The 26,451-nt window shown below is 40.3% G+C and overlaps 1 protein-coding gene across 1 annotated transcript in view; it reads right to left on the reverse strand.

Annotated features, from left to right (window-relative positions):
- Positions 1-26,451, reverse strand: part of LOC141007427 (seizure protein 6 homolog) — a 101,021-nt gene that overhangs the window by 10,752 nt on the left and 63,818 nt on the right. The window contains exons 4-9 of the mRNA XM_073479791.1: positions 21,366-21,558; positions 9,354-9,539; positions 8,269-8,437; positions 7,597-7,763; positions 7,318-7,512; positions 4,558-4,696 (exon numbers count right to left, since the gene is read on the reverse strand). Of these exons, the coding sequence (XP_073335892.1) occupies positions 4,558-4,696; positions 7,318-7,512; positions 7,597-7,763; positions 8,269-8,437; positions 9,354-9,539; positions 21,366-21,558 (1,049 nt within the window). The remainder of the gene's footprint in view (positions 1-4,557; positions 4,697-7,317; positions 7,513-7,596; positions 7,764-8,268; positions 8,438-9,353; positions 9,540-21,365; positions 21,559-26,451) is intronic.

Below are 26,451 nucleotides of genomic sequence, written 5' to 3' on the forward strand. Positions count from 1 at the left end.
TAAGCGATGTCAAAATACGGATGTGTGAGGGTGTGAGACTGGCTTTGACATGATTAATGCTCCCAGGAGGGAAAGCAAAAGCACAAAACCTATTTCAAAAAAACTTTAAAGGCAAAAGTTGTTTCGACTTGTCCTATTTGATTAAATATCTCCTCCTACTGATGTGGCTTGGGTGTTTTGCAAAGGTCTGTTTGAAAAAGGACTTGAAGAATTCCTGTAACTCCTCTGCATACCAATGGCACCCGCTCGATTCTGCAGATGAGGGGGATGACAGCTGTGTTTTTGTATAAGCCTTGAGGCGTTTTGTCACCTTCACTGACCTGTCAAGGAAAGTCTGAGGAAGCCCACAAATCTCCTGTAACTCGAACAGAATGGAAATTGCTTTCAGCGTCGTGCTTTCAAAGGACAACCTTCTACATCTTCTCAGACATACTTATTTGACACCTGAATTGTAGTGTCCAGTGAAAGATGGTGCTCTTTTCAAGCCAAAATAACAATTTAGCTTTCAGGTGTCTGTATAAGCAGCACAAATGCACGTTCACATGACATGTAATGCTCCGAGTCTCCACAAGAGGACTCTATAAACCCAGTATGCCATATCTTTAAGGTCTGATTCTGCTGGGTGAAATGACATAAAATATTATTCAACTGTAAAACAGACTTCTTCACTGTGTAGACATGTGAAATACACTTCTAGAGACAGTACACTCTGAATGCTAAAATCCGCATGAACCATTTACCTTGTTGTGTTCCACAGGTGCGGATATCAGCTGTAACCTCTTGTCTCCTGCTCTTGCTCGAGCCATGCTCCATGCTAATTAGCAACGAGCCAGCCCTCCTGTTTGGCCTAAATTAATTAATCAGTCCTCATTATGCACACTGCTCCTCTGTAATTGCCAGCAGAGGCGCAGTGATGAATGATAATACAGAAAACATTCTCATTAATGTGGAAAAGTGTGTGCCCACCCTTATAATGAGACAGCTCTCATCAACAAGGGCCTTTTGTCACTTCGACATGCACAACGCGCGCACACAAACACACACTTTTGCACAAATTACATGTTGACCGAGCCTTTAGGAATGCCATTCTCATGATGAGCAGGCCAGACATGAGGGTAATGGTAGGGTCTGCGGGGATCAGACAGGCTGTGGGTTTCTGCTGCCATCGAGGCCATGCATGACCAACCTTGAGATAAACTACACGCGGCCACAGCACCATTAATTTACAGCGAGCAGCCTCATGTGGCTCGGATTAAAACAAACTTAAGTCCGGGGCAATTTATTTCAAAGAGATCTCTGAATGAAAATCGGTATACCTCAAATCAAACTTGTTTACTTATTCCTGGGGAGAAAAATCCTCTCTGATCTTTCTTTTTACCCTAGGTGCACTGGGTGACTTACATCAGACATTAATCACTGAGACTTAATCTCCAACTAAAGAACAGGGAGGTGGGCAGGGTCACTCAAACCCTGCGTGCTATTCAGACTTTGTGTATCATTGGTATCCTTTCTGATGCTATTATTCCCTTTTGATCTGTAGATCATATTTGAGTGATGGCTCATATCTAAGTTGCTGTAAGCCTGAGAGATAAAGTTTGGGGCATTATGTGTATTGTAACCATGCAGCTGCATACAAAACTGAGCCAGTACAGAAAGCAGCCAGGCTTACACTGAACCCTCTGTCGACTGTAGACCACAGCTGTGAGGGAATCCCTCAAGCTATTTTAATCAGTATTTCAGATGGAATTCAGCCTCATCTAAAAGATGACTGTTATTTTAATCTGTCCGCTTGTCCTCACAGGAAAAACAGCCGTACATGTCCTCTGAGCAGACGATTTATTTACATCTTATTTTTGTTAAATGTTAGGCCTTGACCCCCAGTGGCTGTAGTAATTATGACAGGAGCAGAGAAGGAAGTGAGGTGTCTCCCTGGTTAGGTTTAGGCAAAAAAATACTTGGTTAGGTTGGGTTACGGTTTGGGTTTGAATCATTACATCACCTCTGTAACCCCCATTACAAATGTACCAACATTACCTAAGTAACTTAGGTAACGTTGTATTTCACTGTGTTACGTAAAGTAAAACAAAAAACTCACCTTTGACTTCTGGTTTCACACTAGACATGAACAGCAGTCTCCTTGACTCCCTCCCTATAAAGAGTCGTTGCTCTTTATATTACATCTCCTCACTTTGTTCTCTACAGCTGTAATAACTACTACAGCCACTAGAGGTCAGCGCCTAACAACAAACGTCAATGCGGGTCGTAATGCACCGCTTATATTTTTTTTTAACCAAACTGTGACCGTTTTACAACGATAACCTTGTTACCAAGAGGGCTGGATGTGATGAAGTTCCAGCACACCTGTCCGACTACTGTCTAACCATCATACATGATAGGCTAGGTCGCTTTGGGAACGGTATTGTTTTGGGAATCCCTGGCAATCGATGTATTTAGTCTTTGAGGTATGAGGATGTGTTGTGCCAGTACAATAAAATGTTACTCCAATGTTGAAATGATCATTTCTATGATTTTCAGTATGATAAATCCTAGTAAATGTACCTGCTTTTTTCTAGGCCACTGACTGCTTGAACCATTTACAACGTTTTTCACATTCATCCATACACACACACATTCATACACTGATGGCAGAGGCTGCCATGCGAGGTGCCAAACAGCTCATCAGGAGTGACACAGCTCTTTCTAACCAAAGCGCCTCACAATATTTCTGTCCACTAATCAGACCTTCTGATGGACTAGTGGACGACCCGCTCTACCTCCTGAGCCAATACGGATCTCAGCCATGTTTTAAGTGAAAAATACTGTCACGTATTTATGATATTCCAGGCTGATACTAATAATACTGCTAATGAGTCAAGAAACACATTTTACCTTGATTGCTAGGGGCAGTGTGCCTTCTTCCCAAATTGTGTCTGGATTCAGGTAAACAAATTTTTAAAACTTTTATGAGTTTTTGTTATTTGCCCATTAGTTTTCATGTATTCATCTTTTTGAAGTGTCTCGTGTAATGCTTTACACACTGCTCTGACTAAGAAATGCACAAAAACAAACTTAACAACTGGCATAAAATGATAATGATGATGAAAATGATTTTTGCTCTTTCTAGGTGGTCTTCTACTGTGGATTGAAATCTGTCTCCATCAGCAAAGCATCCAGAACCATATGTCATAATTACAACTGCTTAGAAATATATATTGATTCTTACAGCAAGAGTGAATGAATTATGAATGTGAACCTTTTTGTGAACATAAAAAGTGAAGGATGCAAATGCCTGCATACATAAATGAGCACCATAACCAATAGCTAATATTAGCCTCTGTTTGAGATTTGTCAGTGACTCTGTTTTTCTCCAACCCCAGGCAGTATTCCCACTGGTTTAATTTGAACCTCTCTGCCCCCTCTTGTGTGCAAGTGCTTCAGGCAATAACGCAAATCACTTATGCTGTAGTTTTTGAGCTATTCACAGGATTCCATGGAAATATTGTGGTAGTCACTCAAACAAGGCAGCAGATAGATCTGCATAAGATAAGCAGACAAAGATGCAGAGTCTCAGGCATACATCGAACTGTTTTGTTTAAAAAAAAAGACATTTAGCGTTAAACAAAGAAAACAAAGCGATGTGATCATTTACACTTCATTTAGGAGCAATAACTTGGATGAGAAAGCAGGGGTGTGTGAGTACCCACTGAGCAGGCAACGTCTGTGGACGTCCAAAACAGGTTGATATCATGTCCGTTGGGCCAGGCCATGATCTGGACGTCCATTGACAGCCAGAATTAGTTGATAAATGATGTTGAGAAAAGACGTCCAGTCAGGCCATAATCTAGACATCCACTGACATCCAGAATTAGTTAAGAATAGACGTTCATACTGGCTATGATCTGGACGTCCACGGACAGCCAGAATTAGTCGACAAACGACATATCAACGTCTATACAACGTCCAGAAAAGACGTATAAAAAACTTTCATTCTGGCTCCCCAGAGGCTGTCTTTTAGACGTCTTGGATGTCCATAAATGACGTCTAAAAGACGTGATCTAGACCACTTTTTGCTCACTGGGTAGTGTTGACAAGTCATGTACAGTAAGAGTGATGGGTGAAGTGTGCCTATATTTGTGTGTGCATCTGTCTATTGTGACATCTGTGTGCATGTGTGTTGAATTACAGTTGGGACGGCTGGATAAGTGGCTCAGAGTAGTTTACTGCCAGAGCATATTCATTTCAAAGCCAACTCTGAGACACACACCAGGGAAGTGGGAGCAGGGAGGCTTACTGGCTAATCTGGTCAGAGAGCGAGCTGGAAGCTACACAGAATTCTTAATGTAGCGGATGAGAAAAAAAAAAACTAATTAGTGACTGCAACCACAGAAACACTTCCCCATGTGCACGTCACAGCGTGTTTATGTGAAAGAGAAAAAGATGAGAAAGAAAGTGAGCGTGTGTGTTCCAGTGTCTCAAGATGGAGTGTTTACCATCTTGAGGTCAATCTGACCTCCTCTGTGTGATTTCTCACTCTTGCACCTGAGTGCAGTCTCTTACACTTGGATGTCAAGCATGATCCTCTTGTCCTCTTCCACATGGATACCCCAGATGCAGTCCTGCCCCTTGTCGTAGGCCTCGGGCCAATTGGGAGACAACACCACACCGGCAGAGTCTGTGATCTCCCCGCTGCACACAGCTGCAAAGCACAAACACCTCAGGTTGAAACTAAGAAACAAATCTATGCATTGCATCAAATTTTAAGACCCAATCCCAATACATCCCTTGCCCCTATCACTTAGTCCTACTGAGTTCAAGCCTAGGAGTAGGGTGTTGTAAGGGAAAACCGCCTTGTTGAAGTTTGAGAGTTGCTAATTCTCTGAAGAATTACAGATTCAGTATGATGAATCAGATCTCTTTAATACATGGTATGGAGAGAGGACCCGATAGTGTTCTCTTCAGAATCTCAGATTGTCTTATTTACTGTCAGGTAACAGTGCAGACGTCATGACAAGGCTGACTCAATCGGTCACACACTCAAATATCGATCATGTCTTTCTCAGAAAATTGTCCTTTAAGGTGACTCTCATCTGACTTCCTCACAATTTCCTGACAGAGAATCATACAGACAACCAAATCTATAAAGTGATTTTTCGTTGCTGTTGTTATTGCTGATTTGTGCATGACAGACCCACATTTTGACATGTTCCAATGTTGCATTCCCCTATTTGATGGCATACGATGCCTGAAATCTAGCTAAAGTCCTGTCCTCTAATATCAGTGTAGACTGGCAGGGTAGGAGCTCGGGTTGCTAATGTGAGCCTATAAAGCACTGCTAATGGCCAGGTAATGAAGCAGTGTTCTTTTTTAATTTAATGACTTAACTGATGGCTTGAGATAGTGAACAAATCGTGAGCATCCATGCTTTTCTCAGATAAATGGTAAATTTGCTTTCTGATAATACCAGGACTGCCACAGTAACGCAGGACAAATCACCACAGCTGGGACTGGGCCCAAGACACAGGAAATATAGATAACAATCACTTTAACAAGCAAAATAAATATCAAATCATGCTAATTGTCATGTGCAAGTAACGAGTAAAAGGAGCTTAAAAATGCACATGAAGTAATATGTGACTTCATATGATGGTACCAATGCTTAATAAAATGCAGCTGAAATCGAGCGTGCAGGCTCCTTGACATGAACCTTGTAAAACTGCATACTAGCACTGAGCCGCTTGGTGACCATGACCCACAGGAGCAGAAATTAAATTTTCTCATATCCAGCTTTACTAGAGAGCTTTTCAATTTCACTGTGTGGCAGAATGACCAAGCGGCCAACAAAGAAGGAGGGGGTGAGGTCAGTGTGTTGTGCATGTGCGTGTGTGTGTATGTGTGTGTGAAGGAAGAGGAGAAGGGAAGAGCTCAGGGGGAGCTATTTAGTATGGTATGAAGTCTGTGCAGTTTGGCAGTGTTCATCTTAGGCCAACTATTGTATGCCTTTTAATCTTTAGCACTTCCAAAAATCTGCCCTGCGAGCGCACATGTCAGAGTAAATCACTGTTACAATTTTAAGGGGAAATTTATCGTTGATCAAAGGAAAGCAGCTTACTGTAGGAAGATATAGTTAACTGCAAGTGCTCCTTTTAATATTTAACTATAAAGACTTCACTAAGTCCTGCAGTGATCAAGAAGACAATGAAGGCCTTGGGTCATTATAGGTCAGTCATTTCTGCTCCAGTGGAAGCAGGAGACCTATTATGCTTTTTCATTTTTTTTTTTCTCTTTTCCTTCAGTGAGTTGTATAGGTTCTTGCACATAAAAAGGTCTTTAAAGTTAAAAAAGCCCAAAGTTTGTGCCAATGGGAGCTCCTCTCCCCCACAGAAAGCACTGCTCCTGAAGTGCACGAAGTGCCTGAAATGCCTCGTCAGTAGTCCCGCCTTTAATTCGGTGACTTCTTGACATTATACTATATTACCATATCACATATTTGCATAATTTACGCCTAGTGCCTGGTTTGACACGTAAGAATTAAGTGCTGGACTGTTAGCACGAGCATTATGTTGAACGTAAGAGCTAAGCACACCTGTTATGTGTACTTTTAATTAGCACCCAGCAGTTAGCTTGCTAACACCATACAAAGACTGTTAATAGGGCTGTCATGATATCAGATTGCCAAAAGAATTCACGATAACGATACTGTTGCATTTCTATATAGAAAATTTGAAGGAAAAAAAATGCTCTTAAATCGATCTTAACTTTGTTTATTGTGTGTTTTGTCATATGAAAAGCATTTGTTATACAAGTGTAGGGAGGAGGAGGGAGAGTCGATATCTCCCGTTTGTTTTTTGATTATCATATGTCTATAATTAACATGATGTTAACATTTTATTGTTCGAATATCACGGTTGTTGGTACAAGTCTGTGAGGCTGAGGCTAATACGGATCATATAATAATCATATAATGTGCGGTGGTGAAGTTTTTGGTTTAGCAATGGTTCTTGTGATGATATTCACTGTAGTTATGCCGCTAAGAGGGGAAGCTAAATTAGGCGTGTGTGAGCTGACCAATCAGAGCAGACTGGTCATTCAGAAGGGGGGCCTTAAAGGGACGGGAGCTAAAAACAGAGCGTCTCAGACAGAGGGGGAATACAGCACTGCAGCACTGGACAGTATGAGAAAACGGATGTGTTTTCTGAGTATTAAATCATGTAAAGTCATTTTTGTAGTATTACTAAACAAAAGTTTGAACCAGAAAATGAGCAGAATATATCTCTAATGTCTCACAATTACCCAAGTGGGTGAACTTAGTTGACTTACCCCTACAAGCCGGCTCGGTCTCATTCCACTGTGGGTTTTGTGCATCCACACACTCAATCACTACAGAGCCTTGCTCCAGTGTGTAGCCAGGGTTGCATGAGAATTCAACCACTGCCCCCATACTGTAGGTGGAGTCACTGCTGCTGAAGTTGCCGTATTTCACGAAGGGCTCATAGCACATACCTTTGGCAAAAGCTGTGGACAGAAGAAATACGTGGCATCAAACATATGTGACAAGGTAAGCAAGGGTACGTGACAAGAAGTGCACGATCAACCTGCCTTCATATCTGATGGCTGCACCAGTGGAGGTCATCGTCCCGTCTGTGGTGAACTCTACAAAAAGGTGACGGCCAGTACTGAGCACACCCTCGTTGGGCAAGTATTCAACCTCATAGGAGTCGTACACAGGGGGAGAGTCTATGTTGTTGCCATTTTTAATCAGCAGCCTAAACACACAGAGAAGGAATAGATTCAAATAGATGTAAGTGGGCCTTGAAAGGTAAGAGAAGCATTGAAAAAGAAGTTACAGGCTATCCGAGAGCTGTTCACTGTTCCAGTTGTGGCTGTAATAACTTTGCGATAACACTTTCCACCACTCTGTAATGAGGTGAATGGCCGTGTGTGACAATAGCCATGTGGATCAGTAGTTACTGAAAAATGTGATGCAATTTGCTGTCTCCTGCCTCTCACTACCCTCTGTAGTCCTCTCAATTCATTCGCTTGATGGAACACTGTTAAAGGATTATAATGATAAAAGGTCCTTTCAAATTCATCTGTCACTCCCTGAAGATTTTGGTTATTTATAGCCTTTGAGGGCTTTAATGATCTGTCCACAGTCAGAGTGCTATTCAGAAAATGAGTTCGAAGCTCTGCCTGCCTGCCTATTAGCCCGGGACACAAATTCTCATTGTCAGCATGTGTTTTCGATATTTAGCAGTGTGCATACACTACCTGTCATCGTCTTCTGCCAGAGCCACCTTCTCAAAGTGAATGTGAAGGCGTTGGCCTTCAGGGGCCTCCAGGACCCAGTGGCATGTCAGATTGTTGCTGTAGTTGCCTGGGAAACCAGGAGAGATGATGCGACCATAGGTGGCATTTTTTATCATTCCCCCACAGGACGCTATGTGAGACAAAAGTCAGTGAGAGAAGAGAGGAAGAAGACAAAGAGTAAGACTGCATGAGAAAAGTAATGATACCAACTGTGGTAGAGGGGGTTTGAAGAAAAGTCCCTGCCTGGGCAAAGATTGCATCAGTAGCTAGTGGAGTGTGGCTGGACTACACCGGGTGGCTCACCTGGGTCTTAGAGTGTGTGACTGTGTGTGATGGACTTGTAAAGAGAACAGCAAAAATGGCAGCAGTAACACTATCAGTTCAGAGCAGCTGCAGGCAGGCACAGAGGAAGGCAAGAACTGGCAGATGAGCCTTTACCAGCAGGAGAAGGATAGTCACGCGGCCCAGTTCTAATTAAGGAAGCCAGGTCCAATGGCCTTGTTTTGCCCCGTCTCCGAAGAATAGCTCGCTGTGCTTCTAATCACATGCAAACACACTCATTTGGCCTGGAGTGTAACCAATCAACTCGGTAGGAGACAACGCAGTGAAAGCTCGCGTTAATCAAAATCACCTGTGTTCTAGGGAAGAGAAAAGTGCCCACAATAATCTCCAATTTTCAGTTTTCACTTTAAATTATTAACTCATTATTTTAATTGTAAAAAATGCCTCCCTCGGTTTCTAATTTAATAAAGGTCCTTGGAAACATTTGGACAAATTTAAATACAAGTACAAGTTTGCTTCGGAAACCAGCCCCAAGTCATTGTTAACTACTAGATGGTAATTGAGTACAAAAAATAAATTGAATCCAAAAAAAATAAAGCTAGCCAATATCCAAATTAACCTGGAGGTATATATACAGTATACAGTGTGTACAGATATAGTTTGTGTAATTACATTTTGAGCTGTTCAGTAAGGTGCTTTCATGTTATTGCCCTGGTTTTAATGAGCTGACATGTATCTGGCAAAGAACCGGCTTGTCTTCTCACCCACACAACGGGGCTCCTTCCCGCTCCAGTAAGGCGTGGTTGCATTGCGACAGGTGAGCATTTTGGGGCCTTGCAACTTGTAGCCGGTGAAACAGCGGAAGAAGGCTTCTCCGCCAGCGTGGAGGTGCGTCACCGAAACTTCTCCACCGGCGGGCTCTTTGGGGAATGAACAGCTCAGGATGAAGGCTGGAGAGGAAAGAAAAGGTAAAGTTAATAATAGAATGAATTACAGTATAAACAAATGCTGAAATTGAAATGCATTATTTTTTGATAAGCAATACATTATTGAATATTCAGTGAATTCCTTTGAAGGAGGACAAGTGTTGCTAATTTAGCTCCGCTAGTTTAACGTCAGTATTAAAATGTGTGATTGTTGCTGTGGTCTGTCCAGTGTGTGACCTGTTACGCCCGAGATGTCACAGAGTAATGATAAAAACACGCTAATGCTCTACTGCAATTCAGTATAACATAGATAATTTATTTGCTTATTACTGGCTTTGTAATGAGATTGCAAATAACTATGTAAGTCCTGATAATGAAACACTTTACCAAGAGACACGTCTTGAAACTTCATTTTTATCCCAATTTGAAATATTCTTTCAGCAAACTGACGCTGACGGGACATAAAAATGACAAAAATGACTAAATCTGTTTTTAGATATGTAATTGCCAAAGACTTGATTTTTCATTCTGAACAAAAGTCCAATTCTTGCCAAAACAAACAGCCAACAATGTTAACTGGCACCACAACATAATCCTCTGTGTTCTCCATTGTGTATATCCCGTGCTGTTGTGTTGCATTGTTGACCATGTTGTCTCTCCTCCAAACCATCACTGAGCGCCCATGGACATTTGGAAAAAAAAAAGAGGGCAAAGAACAAATTGTTTTTTTCCATTGTTTGTGTAAATAAATCAGGTACAATGTTTTAAATCTCTGTCTCTGCCTTCCTGTCTCTCTCCTCTCTCTCTCTCTCTCTCTCTGTCTCTCTCTCTCTCTCTCTCTCACACACACACACACACACACACACAATTAGAGGGGCTTTAACCAACCTTCAACTTTGTTTATAAACACTCATTTCTTAATTAATTGCATTTTACCAGCTCACGCAGTATGCAAATGTTCAGAGACATGTTTGCAGCACTACAGTAATTAACATCACTGTGTGGTGCGGTGTAGAGCCACTGCAAATACTTTGACAAATGGAAATGTTGCTGATCAGTTGAACATCATAGGGGCCTGTAATGTGATAGCTGGAAGAGGAATTGCCTCTGTAGTGGTTGTCAAAGAGTCGTGATTCCAGCAGGGTAAGATCAATGTTCCTGGACTTGCTTTGCGTTGTTGTTCTGTCCCTGCTTTTAAATGAATGGTGTAGGATGGGATGGAGTTCACATGGATAATGGAGTGAGCTAACCAAGTCTGTAATGGAAGCTATTAAACAACCTTCTTTTCCTGTCTAATAACCACACTGTTCTACCTCATTAGTGTAGGCACTTTAATGACCAGACTCAAACTTTTAAACTTCTGGAAATGTGTTAACAACAAAACATGCTACATAATTGGACCCACTATGGCTTGCGCTACAATAACAGTGTGCTTGTGCACGGGAAAAATTGCAGAAACCTTTTAAAGCCGACTTTACCCAAAGTTTGCATGTTTTAGCTTAATGGGGTGTGTGCAAAGCCTAAGTAAGAGCTAATAGAAGGAGAAAACAACACGGGAAAGGGTATACTGGAAGACCTGTCTGGGTTGAAATTGTATTTGCAGTCTTAAAAGCAATTATGATGATAATCAGGCAAGGGCTATGTAGTGTAAACACCTTAATCTACTTATGTTAATATGATTCAGGTTATTTGGTGTTTACAGAATCAAGAAGAGGACTGCAGTGTTTCTCAGCTGCACAGTTAAAGGGCTGTTTGGTGGGGGCATGATTATAGAAATCGACTTAGATGATGGGTAACACTTCATTTTACAGGTCTGGAAATGTAATGGTAAGTAGGTGGTAATTACCAGGGATGTTGCCTCTTCTACCTCTTCCATGTCAATAGAGGTTCATACTGCTGTCACAGAAGATATTGTTTAAGGATAATACTCTAATGGTACTTCCTTACCAAGTAAGATTGGATCATAGTAAATTACCCCAATATTATTTAATATTTCCAACAATCAATTAATAGATAGCTGTTAATTTCTTAAATACATTTCCCGGAAACCTCCAACCAGTTTGTTTCCATTAACATCTCCTTATCATGCCATTTTAAATTCCAGCTAGTTTCTATCTAATTTCCCCTTTTTTCAATTTACTGACCAGCAAAAGTTTGACAGAAACTAGCTGAAAATTAAGCTGCAACAACTCACTTCAATTTAGTGGCCTGCTGAGGGGAGGTTGGACAGAAGTTAGTTCAAAGTTAAGCTGCAATAACTCACTTTAATTGTGTGGCCTGCTGAGGGGAAGTTGGACAGAATTTATTTTGTTGTTAAGCTGCAACAACTCACTTTAATTTAGTGGCCTGCTGAGGGGAAGTTGGACAGAAACTAGTTGATAGTTATGCTGGCATGAACAACAGGTGTTAATCAGAAACTAGTTGGGAATAGAGCTGCAACAACTAACACCAATTTAATGGCCTGCTGAGGGGAGGTTAAGACAGAAACCAGTAAAGACCTGTAAAATGAAGTATTACCTGTTTCTATGTTTTTCTTCGATACAGCTTTTGTGCTTGATTCTGATCAAATGAAACCGAACCTTCTATCACTGCAGTATGAACTTCTATTGCCATGAAAAAGACAGAATTGGCAACATCCTATCAGTATTAAAATGCAATGTTTACTGAGGAAATAGAAAGTCACAACCTGAGGTTTATTTTTGGCGTGGTTTAAAACATGCCTGGCCCAATCTAAACTGTCCTGACAAAGTAAACACCAGCTGTTAAAAAGATTGGGACACAGGTCCAATGATAAATAGCCAAAGGGCCTCTTAACATTGTACGTTTAGAGCTCGAGCAGCGGGCATGACGAAAGCAAAAGCTGACACTTGACAGACAACATGTTGGTCCACACACATGAATAATAAATCTATTTGGATTCTGAGGTCTTTCCGTGCACAGATGCTGAGCAAGTAGAGGTTAAACAGCACAAAAAAGATGGGACACTCTGCAGCAGGTTGGATTTGGAGTGCTTTCAATGCAGCCAGTCATTTGTAGGTGAAAAACAACACTTTACTGGTATTTCTAGCATCACCTTGAAGCTAAATGGGATATTCAAAAAAATGTTGTTCTATCAATCTTTGATCTGAACTCGAGGGAAAACAGCCCTAAATGCATAATGGCCATAAAGGCTTGTGAAACTGCCCCCATCTACGATGGTTTAATAAAGTGGCTGGTTTTTCTTTTACACAAGCCACTGGTTTCCACCATAATGAAACAGGCCTTTCTTTTGCAGTAAATCAGTGAGCCACAGGGACGAGGTACGCTGCCCCTGGGTCATCCATTCCATTCATAGTTTATCACTAGCTCCAATGAACCTAGTTATTGCCATTATCATAGCAGCATTTACATCCCCATTGAGCATGCAGTGGGAGAGCCAGAGGCAGAAATTGTAGAGCCAATTCCTGAAGTATTAAATTACGTGCTGCCTCCATTCCAGTAGATGTGGTGCTGGGCCATAAAGTCTGATTGTTTTGCCATTACAAATAATAGATCCACGGTGCAGACAGCCAGGAAGATTAGCTGATGGTACTGTAGGGCCACAGGAAACAGATGCGGAGCTTATGTCTTTACTTAGTGTTTCCTTGTTGAGCAGAGGAAATGGTCACAATGGAAGTAGACAGGTAAACCTTCAGTTTTACAACATGACTAGTAAGGAATTTAGCATTTCAGATTAATTTTCAGCTTTTGTAGAGAGACAAAATTTGAAAATATGTACAATACACAAATGAAATTGCTTTGCTTGTGTCTGTGTTTATTGCCTTTCTGATGGATCCCTGTGTAAATAAGTGATATGTAGATAGCAATATTTACATTTCAATTTTTTTTTACAGTCAAATAGATAATAAAGCCCATCCTCATCAGACAAATGACTAATAGGTCGACTGTGCAAGCAGCTTATTATGGCATGTATTTACATTTTTTGTCAGGCAGCGACCTCTAGTGGCCATAGTAAATATAATGGCAGCAAAGGAGGCGCTTACTGCTGCTAACTGTAGCTGCCTTTAGCCAGTAAGCTAACTTAACTATCTAGCTAGCAATTGCATTAGCTGACTCTGCCTGGACTGGGAGCTCAGAGCACCGGGGGAGTGTTGGTGTTGTTTGCTACCTCTGAAGGTACAATAAGTCTTGGGGCTATCTGGTTAGCACGCTAACTTCAATGGATATGAGATAAGACTTCTAAGATATCTCATCAACACAATACATAAACAACATAGATGTCAATGTTAGATGAACTAACATGATATAACTATCATGTTAGTTCATCTCTGAATGTCTGAAAATTCTTACACATGGAACTTTTAAGTAACATAAGTAGCATTTACTAAAACTGCAAGCATACGACAAAGGTTCGCCTGACGCTGCTACTCTGCAAAGGTCATTTTGTTTTGGGAAGGCTGATATATGTCGTTTTGAGAGGCACTGGCAGTCAACCTATTCAGTCGCTTAGGTATGAGGATGTGTCGGATAATCGGGTGTCCTAGTTGCGGAACCAAGTGTGGAAATGATGCACACCTCACTTTATTCCCATATGTCATTCAAAATGACACTGTTTAGATGAGAAGGGGCATCACAGGTCAAAACAAGGAGACATTACTGACATTAATGCCATAATGTCAATGTTGAACATAATTTATGTGTGACATGTATTGGTACTTTGTTTGTAAATTGTTTTAAAATAGGTGTCCATGAAAAAGGTGAGGAAAAAATAGATGAAAACCTTTGGGAGAGTTTAAAGTTAAGAAGTAGTTTTTTTTATCTGTAGCTTGCCATTACCAGTACATCATCATAAGGCATCTGAACATGCACTAAATGCTTCTTTCAATTTATTTTTATCATTTCACAGTGGAGCATTTTGAAGAGTTCAAGGCGAACACATCCTGTCTTGCTTTGTTTCTTTTTCTATCTCGTATCGGTGCAGCAGCAATGGATTTGTCCTGCCTTTTTTGAATATAAAGTATTTCTGTTTATCTTACTTCATGCCCTCTCTCACGTATCTGAAATTCAAGTATTTTGCGTCAACAAATATGGAACCATGAATTTGCATATTGGATCCGAGAATGAGTTACGGTTTCTTCAGCCCTGTGTCAAAAGTTGCCAGGGATCAACTTTCGGAGATAATTTAAAGGAGGAAAACATTTCCAGAAAGAGCAATTGCTGCGACTCCTGCATTCACACACACACACACACACACACACACACACACACACACACACACACACACACACACACATGCACACATGCACACACGCACACACACACACACACACACCCATTAATGAGCCTTATTCTGCTGTATGCACATTTTTCATTTGCCGGAGTACTTCAAATTCTGAATGCTGCTCTTCAACCAATAATGGACAAATATTGCAGGCAAAACAGACGAGGTGAAGCAGCCGGTAATACTAAGTTATCCGCCGTATTTGGACAAACAAATAAAATGCATTTCAATTTGGACCTAATAAACTGTTTCTCTGTTGTATCTCAAGTGTTGCCTGAATCCCTTCAGGTGGAGAGCTGGAATGAGATCAAACCTGGAAAAGTGAGGGCAGGAGATAATGGAATAGAGTGACAGAAAACAGAATAGGAATAATGAATGTTGTGTCGTTTGCTATTGTTGTATTTAATGAAAGTATATTTGGAGAATATAATCCACCATGTACCACATCAACATTTAGAGAATAAAATGAGTTTCCGAGGAAAGAAAACCCTGTGTTAATGACTTTTCATTTCTAGTCAGTTGTTGTTTTAGTCCACTAAGATGACAGCAGTCTTACAGTTTGCAGTGTGACAGTGTTACTATCCCTGTATCCAAGCCTTGTGTTCTGGCTGTGCACCAAAGCATTCCCTTTTACAGAAAGATCAATAGCGTTGTCTCTTGGAAAGTGATTAAGTTGTAGAGAGCCAGACCATAGTTCTGCCATGATATGGCCTATTGATATTTATGTGGTTGGGTTAAAAACTCGATTTTAATGGTCATTTACTCAATAAAGGCTATTAAAGAGAAATAACTTTGGACTAGAGGCGGCATCTCATCAATGCTACTGAGAAGTTGTGGCAAATGGTGGATCACTGCCAGTGGCAGAGGTCCTCTGGCTACCTCACTTGTCAACTTGGCTTATTAGTTACAGCCAATCGATATTTCCTGTAAAACATCACTGCCATTGGTGGTGCCATTGATTATGCTGTATATACTTCATAAAATCCTGAAATGACAAGTCAAGTTCACCTAAGAGGTCAGAAATAACAGCAATCATTTAACAGCTAAATAATGAGGAGGGTGCAGTTGAATTCCATCATTAATAAAGTTTAATTTAAAATGAAGAAACTTCCTAACTGGGTAAAATTGACCTTGGGTTGCTCACATTTGTATGTGCAGTGTTACACTAAATTATTGGTATCCACAATTCTCATGCATACAAATGAATTTCCTTTTTAAATAAATAACAGCTCTTATTGATCCCTGTGTTTAAAAAAGTCAAAATATATCTTTAACTAGTTGAATTTTGCATAAGCCATCACTTTGCTTTCAGAAGGTTGGTGGAGATTTGATTTCCTTTTTTTGTATTTAGATTTCTCATCTGGTTGCCAATACTTGGAGTATTGGAGTGTCCTAACCCTGACCCAAGCTTGCATGCATTGTAGCACACTATTAAATGGAAAGTTTGTAGTTAATTAAACTTTGGTTAATAGTTATTTTACTTTTAACAAACAATTAAATGCTTTATAAGCCATTAATGAAGCAATTGTAAAGGCTTCTACACATCCAACCATAGGTGTCATAGGTTTACACTAGGGATGCTGGGGACCACTGTATTTTAAAATGGCCAATGGAAAGGTGCTATATAAAACCAAGATATTATTATTATTATTACTATTTCTAAAGAATGCTGTGAAAAATAGCTAGCACCAAGAAATGTTAACTAATGAAAATGCTTTGCTCTCCATCAGCACCGTCATTTGTAACTGGCTTGTGCTGATTCTGGTGTGAAGTTCTGACAAAATGACAATACAATACAATAAATGAATACAACATACGATGTTCATTAGACATAGCCTACACAGTGGGTTGCTTCTGCCTTTTCTCTTTTGGACATCGCATTGCCTAAAATTGCATATATTGAATACATACTTTAAAAAAAACAACATTTTTCATTTTCAACACAAAATAAACCCTTGCATCAGTTGCAACTTTATAATGGCCATCCAAATAATGTTTATAGATGAACTACTTTGTATGTTTTTATTGTGTGTATTGACAGTGAAAAAACAATTTACTAAAGTTTAATTAGTTTAATTACATTTCAGCCAATCCTTATTATTGAACAATAAGCACATGTTTTTACATACATTGTATGTTAATATCTGGATCAAACCGGGAATATTTGTGTTATTTCATTTTGTTATGCAGCCCTGTGTTGTATATATGATATAACCTTGAACCTTGTCAGTGATGGATATGCTGTTATTATGGTGCAGATTGATTGTGTGCATATTCAGTAGGGATGTTTACACTTAAGATGCATTCATTAGTGTTTTATGTTCATGCTTCGTTAGTTGCATGTAAGCACTATTTTCATATAGCTACAGTGGCTGTCTCTGGACATAACTGTCGAATGAACAATGGATGTTCTATGTAGATGAGGATGTGTGCACTCTATACAGTAAAACACACATATAATCATGTTCAAAGTGTCAGGCTCGCTGCCGATATTATAGAGGCATCCATCAGTCTGCCATCGCAGTCAGAGCCAGCGCCGTAGAAGATATTAATTACCCTGAGCTGAGATCCATCTCTCCACAGTTCTGTCTCCTTCTCCACGCTTGTCCAATCACATTTCTCACAGCCCATTATAAAGGACAAGGTGATACTCTGCTTACCAAGGAGAGGAACACAAATTGAAATATCTTCTGTGTATCCAATATGTCTAGTCTCCGAGAAATCTGCTCTTTGCATTTTTTCTCATTAGTGTAACTAAATTTGTCCCATCATCCTCTAAACCAAAGAGGTTGTTTGGTGGACAAGTAACTCCATACATCTGAGTGTGGGGGTTTTATGTGGGTTTGTATATGCCACTATTGCTGGCAACGTGTACAATACAGAATGTCGTCTATGTGACAGTGTTTCATAAGGGTTTTATACGGTCATAACAATTGATATCATAAAATGGCTGAGAATACTCAGACACAAAAGGATGTAGCAGGAAAATTATTGAGTTGAGCCAAGATGAAACCCTCTTTGTATTAAATAAAGACAGTGAGCAACCCAGGGCCGTTTCTGGCCATTTTGGTGCCCTCGGCCAAACCTCTACCAGAGGATTGATGTTTTCATAGCAGAATAATTCAATGATATTGGAGTTTGAATTCTCTTTTTCCAGCTTACCTCAGTTTCTGCTCTGTGCTGAGCCAATCATCATCATTATCATTATGCACTAAATGACAGTTTCTGTCATTTCTGTACCGAGGTGCAAGTATGACCGGTGTCTGACTTTCACTTACGGATGTCCGGAGCACATTTTACCATTCAAGATTTATTTAAAGTGTGTAGGATTAAAAGACTTTAGGGGCTAAAATGATTATGTTTTCATTAGTGTTAAGAATCGTTGTGTTGTCGTTACCTCAGAATGAACCTTTGATATCTACAGAGTCAGGTCCTATTCTAGTGTCCACCGTGTTGAATCACCATGTTTCTACAGTAGCCAAGAACGGACTTTCATGGTTTTTTTTTGCATTTTTTGCAGCTACCATAAGGCAGAATAAGATGGTGTTCAATGTGGGAGATGCCATTAAATCCTACACACTGGACCTTTCTATTCTACGACAATAGCACTTGTTAGTTTTGACTTTTTCCTTGTTCACAAAAATGTTTTCAGCGTCACTTTGTGTTGAAAAGTAATGGGCACATAAGGGCTCAGAAGAAGAGACCTGATTTGCCCCTTCCTGACAACTGAAGGACAAATATGGGCGGAGGGCTTGATGTCAAGATTATCTGGAAATGTGAGGGGTGTACAAATCCAGTCTTAAGTCTCCCGAACTGCTCCAGACTCATAAGGCGCCGCCCCGATTAATGTCAAACATTTTTGATGTCTAGGATTCAAAATCTGGACGATTGCGGTTGTCATTATGTCAATACTTTCACAACAGCCAATGAGAGAGATATCCTGGAGCAGTGGAAGGTGCAACGGTAAACAACCCTAGCCCTTCAGTCTAACATTAGCTAGCATTCTACTTTTGACTGATAATGAAACTGACAGCTAAAATCTCACCTCCTGTTCTCACTGAAGTATAGACAGCCCGACCATTTTATCATCCAGACTCGATTCTTCTGCTTAAAATAAGGCTACTAGAGATTTGTCTTACATTTCGCACGTGAGGTGCTGCACGGCTCCCTCTGGCACGATAATCTTCATAATACCCTGTAGTGTGTGTGCAGGTTTGAGGTTAGTGAGAAGAACATCGTTGAAGAGTCTCCTTATGTGTGTGATGCAACCGGATTTCACAGTTGGTTATGTTTTCAAAAGTCCTTTAGTGTGAGCCCAGCCTAAGCTACTGTACTACATGAAAATACTCAGCATAACACACTAACCCCTAACCCAACACAATAACGTTGACCAACGAGTGACAGTCATCTATATGGATCACATCCACAACTTCGACACTGTGTCAAACAAACAATGCCAGTACTACATGTACTGTAGAAAACACCAGTACATGTCAGTCAGCTGTTTTCATTCGTCGGTTAACATTTCTTGCTATTTCTAAGAACATTTTTACAAAATCATGCTTTTAAAGGGTAATTGGAGACCAAATACGCCATTTAAAATAAGTGGTTGAGATATATCCCCGGTGTTCCTAGCGTAAATTTCACATATGTCCATTGCCGAGGGTATATTAATCATAACTGCCTGGATTAGTCTCTCTATCATTACAGCTTTTACCCTATAATTTTATCATTACATAGTTTCTTCAACTGATTAACAAGTGTGCAGCTGATGCAGAGGGTGCACCTGCACACATACGCACATGATAATCTGGTTATGAGGCTTGTCCAGGACTTCAGGATATGATGTTTGCATTGAACATGAGGAACTACTTGTTTATTCATGATCTTTACAAAGCAGCGTCAGCGAATGTCATGTGGGTCACAAAAAAAAGCAGCAGCCAGCAGTTTCAATTAATAATCTGATGGGCATCAGCAGCTAGTATAGTGTCGCCACCGAGTCTGCTGTCCCCTCTCTGCATCAGGGGCATAGTGCAGTGGGACCGTTGGGTTTATCTAACAGGGAATGTGCAATGATGGATAGATGGATAGGTCTTGTTTAATGATACAAATTAGTAGAAATAGCACAGAGTGTCCATTTATCAATAAACATTTCACACAAAATTATGCTGATGAGCTGAAATGCACAGAGGAGACGTGAAGGAGAAAAGTACACCCACTGACACGGTAATATATTTCAACCATTTGCCACCATCTGTCCCCATCTATGCATCACCCTGTAAAATCTGCACTGACCCCTCGCTGTCATCATTCAGCCTGACCACACACCGATATTCACACATCCAGCAGCGATGGGCTGATTTATCCCACGTCAGCAGCGCCGTTTTGATGGCTGCTTTCATTTTCGAGCTGATGAAAGTGCTACAGTAATGTGGGGGAATGAATGTTTTGTCCACCGGCTTCCACCATCAACTCAAATCGATGGGGCATGTAATTGGTGGCCACTTTGTGTGATTGCTAAGATAAACAGACATTGTTGCGGACACGGAAGATCAATGTCACGCACAAAACAAGCGAGAGAGAGAGAGAGAGAGAGAGGGAGGGATGAATTTATGGGCCATCATATTCAGCGTCAACATATAGTAACTATCTCTGCTGTCACACGCTCTTGTAGGTGCTATTTGACCAAATTTAACAGTTTATCCTGTGTGGTTTTAACCTCTGCAAAGGCAAATGGAATTCAGCACTCACAAAACTAGTAAATGTGTTCAAATGAATGGGTGGCTTTCTTCCTTTCTGCCACAGACTTGTGACTGACAAGCATGGAAAAAGCTTGTACACATCATGGGGCATGTGATTTGGTTTTCTTGTAACTGTAAATTGCAGACAGCTTAACAGTCAGTTTTTTTAAATGGAGCATTTTATAGAGAACAGACCCTGCTGCTGCATTTTTTGATGTAAATTGAGCACAAGAGTACAAAACTCTCACTCTGTGTTACAAATCTTTTATGTCTTACTGTATTATATGATGAGCATGATACATCCCATCAGTGGAGGTCCTGCCACTCCCTTCTGGTTGTGGGCATAGATACCCCAAGATCGGAAGCAACTGAGCATAAAACTTGTGTATTCCCATGGCAATAACACCAATTAAACAACATGCGGTAGTCATGGAATCTGGGGAAATATGTGGATACGAGGGGGGATGTGCAGTAGACTCACTATCTATTTTTGTTGGTATACAGTTATTGACATGCACTGGACTGTGGTGACATTTATGATGGTTGCTAGAGATGATTTTAGACTATTTGTTTTTCTCTGTATGTGACATAAATTAGCATGGCTGAGTCCTGCAGTGGCAGTTCTTCCCGCCATGTCTTATTTGGTCATTACTGCAACACGATAAGAAGCAAAGAAGAAGAACCTCTTACATGTCTGTAAATTATTGTTGTCTCAACACCCGATGATGCTGCATTTTGTTCCAGAATTCAGTAAGGGCTGATAACAAATACAATGATCAAGGAGAGATGACAGCATAAAGTCTGGTTCTAGTTACTTTTTTCCAAATGAACATACTATTTGAGTCTCACCTTGGTAATGCAGCAGGACGAATCCAGAGTTGTGCTGTTGGTCACTGCGGAATCGGATGGAGATCTGGTTGCTCCAGCTGCGTAGCACGAGGCCCCTCATCAGGACTGACTCGTTGGCGAGGATGAAGGGTTCTCGGCCGCCCGTGTCCTCCACTGTCACCTGCTCTCCCTCCAACACACTCACATTGAGCACCTAAAACAGAAGAGACCATGTCATGTGATTACACACAGGACTTTATTGCTGCATATCTGCGCAGTATTAGAATGAACACATTTATTTGTATCCACTCTTTGAAAATTCATACCTTGAAGATTTTTCACACAAACACTGAACATGATGAATGAACCGTTGACTTATGGGGTCCCAGTTCACAACAGATGGGATCTTAAATAGCACCACTTCTGTGTTTCCATTTAAAGCTAAGTTTAGTCTCATAATGTAGCTGCGAAAAAATGGGTCACCTACTGTGTTACTTTGCTTAGTTTTCTCCCAGCACAGTTGCACAGGGATATGTTTGCTTTAGTCAATTCTTTGTTAACCTGCTCTCGGATTGTAGACATGTTTTTCGAGCAAATGTAGAATCTGCCCGGGTCATTCTGCTCAAGGTGTGTTGCACGATTGACTCATCCTCTTTCTGTGTAGTCCATGTGCCTATAAGCCACTCTGACAGCAGTGCTTTATGTCTTCAACAGGTCTGAACAGCATCTGCAGCTAAATCTGGTGAGGGGAACCTCGGGAGGATTGCATGTAGTTAAACTGTCTGGATAATGGAGTACTGACACATTTTGGAGCAACATCTGATTAATTCCCCACTGAACCATAAAGGAGGGGTGTTAATCCAGCAGCAGGTCATGATTTTATTCTGTATGCTGAAAACAAGAAGCTTTTGACTTTACTTGTGTGTGCAAAGCAGTCTTTGGGGTTTGACAGACTTTTAATAAATGCACTGTATGTTATTTCTGCCACTAGCTGCTGCTCAATCAAGACAAAACAAAAGATGGAAGTAGAGTGGGATCATGGGAATTGTTGTCTTTATTGTTAAACAATCACCATTGTCAATGAGATCTATCTACGTGACTCATTCGTTAGTCTCATTCACTGACTTCGTTCCTCACTCTCAGAAGTATCACCTGATGTTTCCCCGGAAGGTATGGCAATAGGCGACCAAATGAAATGCACCACTACTTTCAAGATCCAAAATGTACGGATTTTAGGTGAAAACGTTAAAGAATTAACAAAAAATTATCAACAGAATGTAAAATAATACAAAAATTGGTGTTATAACATCTGTGTGCTGTGTCACAGAGATATCTAATGAAGTTAGCATGCTAACCAGCTAGCCCTGTTCCAGTGGAACAGCTCCCATGCAAGCTGTATAAACACCAACACTGCGCCGGTACTCCGAGCTCCAGATCTTGAGCGCTAACTGCGCGGCTAACTGAGCTTACTAGCTATAGCAGCTATAGTTAGCAGCAGTTAGCAGTTGCTCTGGTGATATGCTGCCCGCTATTTGTTTAGACTTGACAGGTGGAAAATTCTTACATATTGCACCTTTGATAAAATTACAGGTTTTCTTTGGTCAGAACATTGTTGGAAACGTTTAGGATAATTTCAGCACACAACTCATCAGAAAACTCTAATCGTTATGAGACATTTTAATGCAGAAGTGGCACATATTACACAACGAGTGCAAAAACAGTCAATCAAAGTTTTTTTTTAACTAACTCTGAGTAACATGTAACATGTTAACTCAAAAAACTACATTCAAATAACTTAGATGTAAGGTTAGCAGCTGTAAATGTCTTGTGCATTGACCGGTGCTTATGAAAAAGAGAGAGGAGATAAAAATCTAAATATAACATACCATTGCTCAGAGCTCAATGAATCTAATTATAATAAGCCAACTTGTGGACAGATCCAAAATGGACCCAGCTCCTGTCTTGAAAGCTAAGTGCACCATCAACGCTAATTCGACCACATCTATTTTAAGCTCTCAGTGAAATTCATAATATCTCTTCTGAAAACTAATGCTGTCACAGGTGGCTGGCTCTGGTCTCAGGTATGCCATGAGGCAGAAAAAGGGTCGCCCTCCATAGGCCATCGTCCCTGAGGTAATATGTGTGCAGGAGTGTTAGCGCAACAGCCTGGAAAAGCTGAGACAGTGGACAGGATGAGCACATTGCACAACAGTGGCAGGAAAATGAATTTGGTGAGGCTGACTAACTGTCACTCAGTCGAAGGGGAGCTGACAATGAGCACAGGGAGGCTAATGGACACTCTGAGACTGAGCTTAGAGGTGACTTCCTCCTGAATGATCTGTGAGGTCAGCCAGTTTGATTGATTTGATTTTTATCACAAGCTGAATTTAACCTAACGCCACGCTGGAGGTTTTTCAGACAAACTGAGAACAAAGAGAGCAAACAGGAGCTTAAAATAATCAAAAACAGATATTCCTATGTTTTGTATGTGTCCTACAAAATCACCTTTAATACAAAAACATGCATCTTATTGTAGCTGAGGTAGTGCAGTAGTTGCAAGAGCCTTAAAAAGCAGTGTCACAGTGAGTAATAAAGGGAACGTCACATGATTTTAGAATCCCTCTTTCTCTGTTTCTCAAGGGCAACGGCAATGACAAAGCCTTAGGCACAGTTCTTTTTTTTTCCCGCTTGTGCCTTTTTTCTCTGAGTTAATATGGAGAGCTTGGATGCTTTGCAAATCAGGTTATTTCGCCTACTTTCTCATCTTATAACTTCATAATTCAACCCACAGTGCAGCACAGCAATCCTCCCACAATTTAACATTCATGCTCGTATATTCAAGAAATAAAAACTGAAATGCAGACAACGGGGAATTGCATATTCACTCAACTCTAAATTACATTAATAACTGATTGTATTGTTATTGATTCTAGATTGTCTGCAGTGCAGTGTTGTGTTGTGCCTTTTGAAATTCCAACATTTTCACAAACAGGAAATTTAGAAAGTTTGTGCTTTGTTATTGTACTCGAACACAAAAGGCCAGAGCCTATAACATCCTTCATCTCTCAATTTTATTCTCAAATGATTCTTCCTTTATTGTGTTTCTGTTTCCGCCACCGTTATGAAAAGCTGTTGACTCGATGCAAAGTGGCTGATATTCCACCATGGTTCACACTCAGTATTGTCAACCATCTCTCAAAAACATTTTTACAAAATTAGGCATGAAATTAAAAATTTGATTGTTGCTGAAGGTGGATCTGGTGAAAAGCATCTTATCCTAGCTCCATTCACCCTCCCCCATAGCCAGTGCCACCAAGATGGCCGACAGTTTAAATTCAAAATGTAGAGATACGATTTAGACATTTTTTAATGTGATCCATAATGAGTGACTTGTAGGAAGAACTCCAGCAAAAAAAGAATAAAAACATAACAACACAGCAGATCTGACTTTTACTGTAAATTAGATTTTTCTACTATAACTAAGCATTTATTCTTGATGTAAACTAACTAGTAAAAAATAGCAAATTTCTTCCGTTTTCATTCATCTAAAATGTATTTATGTAACTCATGTTTCATTCATGTTGTTTTTCACTTCAAACAAAAGTAATTTTTCATGTTGTGTCCTGCTGACATAAAGAAGTAAATGTTTTTATTTTCTCCCGCCTGGACTACCGTAATGCAATTTTTGCTGCTTACAGTCAGAGGTTCCTCTACTGGCTCCAATTGGATGCAGAACATTGCTGCTTAAATTACTGGCACCGAAAGATATGAACATTTTACACCTGTACAAGCCAACTTATGTTGGCTCCCTGTTCAGCATCGATTTTAACATTTTACTGCTGACTTCCAAAGCATTAAATGGCTTTACTCCATATATAAATCACTACTTTGCTGACTACTTACATGCCTCGGTGTCAGCTTAGATTGATAGATGGGGCTCCCTGGGTTTCTGCTAGGTCTCTGCTAGTAACCAAGGGTAACCAGACAAAGTCCCCAGACATCAGAACACCACACTACATAATCACCTCTAAAGACATTCTTTCATATATAAGAGACTGAATATTTCATGTTTCTTCTGATGGCGCTTGAGTCCTCTTAATAATGAATATGATTGCTTTTATGATGTCTGTTTCAATTATTTACTTATGTATTTTCATTTTAATTATCTGATTGTGTTTAAAAAATCTCTGTAAAGCTTTGGTCTTTTCTTCAGACTGTTCGTTAGGTAGCGCTTTTTAACTTTATTAAATTAAGTATATATATTTTTTTTTTCTTGACTTTCACTGCAGCATGTTGTGACAAAATTGCATTATTACTGTCAGTGATGGACATTTTCAATCTTATTGTTGTTATTGTTTCATGGTTGTTGTTGTTAATATTCATACTATATATATATAAATATATATAACACAACATATATTCGCTGATGACCCACCTTGACAGTACTATATATATACTATTGTACAGTAGTAAACAACCAATTGTGCAGGTGTTTATAGTATTGTGTTTATTTACACTCTGACATTCAGTGAGGTCAAACAGATTGTGGGTCTGTGACTACTTTGTTAACATATACCAGGGAGACTCATGAAGGACAGGTGAGCAGATAGCGGACAGTGAACATTTGAAAATAGTTCTCCCAGTGTTAGAGATAGTTTGGCCCCACAGGGCCCTATCATCTGTCATCAACCCTGGGACCTGTCAGTGCAGCCAGCAACAGCTGTCCTACCTCAATTATGAATCATTGGCCATGTCAGGAGACATCAGACTACCTTATCTTCACCAGTGCTGCAGCCAATGCCCAGAGGGACTTCTTCCTCACTGTCACACACACACATACATGTACGTGCGTGTGCATGCGTGCACGTATGTACACACACACATGCATGTTCCTCTGGACTGTAATGAGAGCAGGCTTATTGTAACTCCTGGCTGGAATCTCTGCCTCAGCAGACACATTTGTGGGACTGGGGATTTGGCTGACCTAGCACACTCCTGCACAAAGCACAACATTATCAGAGGATGCCATCTAAACATTGTGCTGTTCCATTTAGAGAAATGTGTTAGAAGAAAGAAGAAAGAATGTCTGTTTAGTGTTGTTTTTAGT

This window comes from Pagrus major, chromosome 13, assembly GCF_040436345.1.
Source record: "Pagrus major chromosome 13, Pma_NU_1.0".
NCBI classification, from domain to species: Eukaryota; Metazoa; Chordata; class Actinopteri; order Spariformes; family Sparidae; genus Pagrus; species Pagrus major.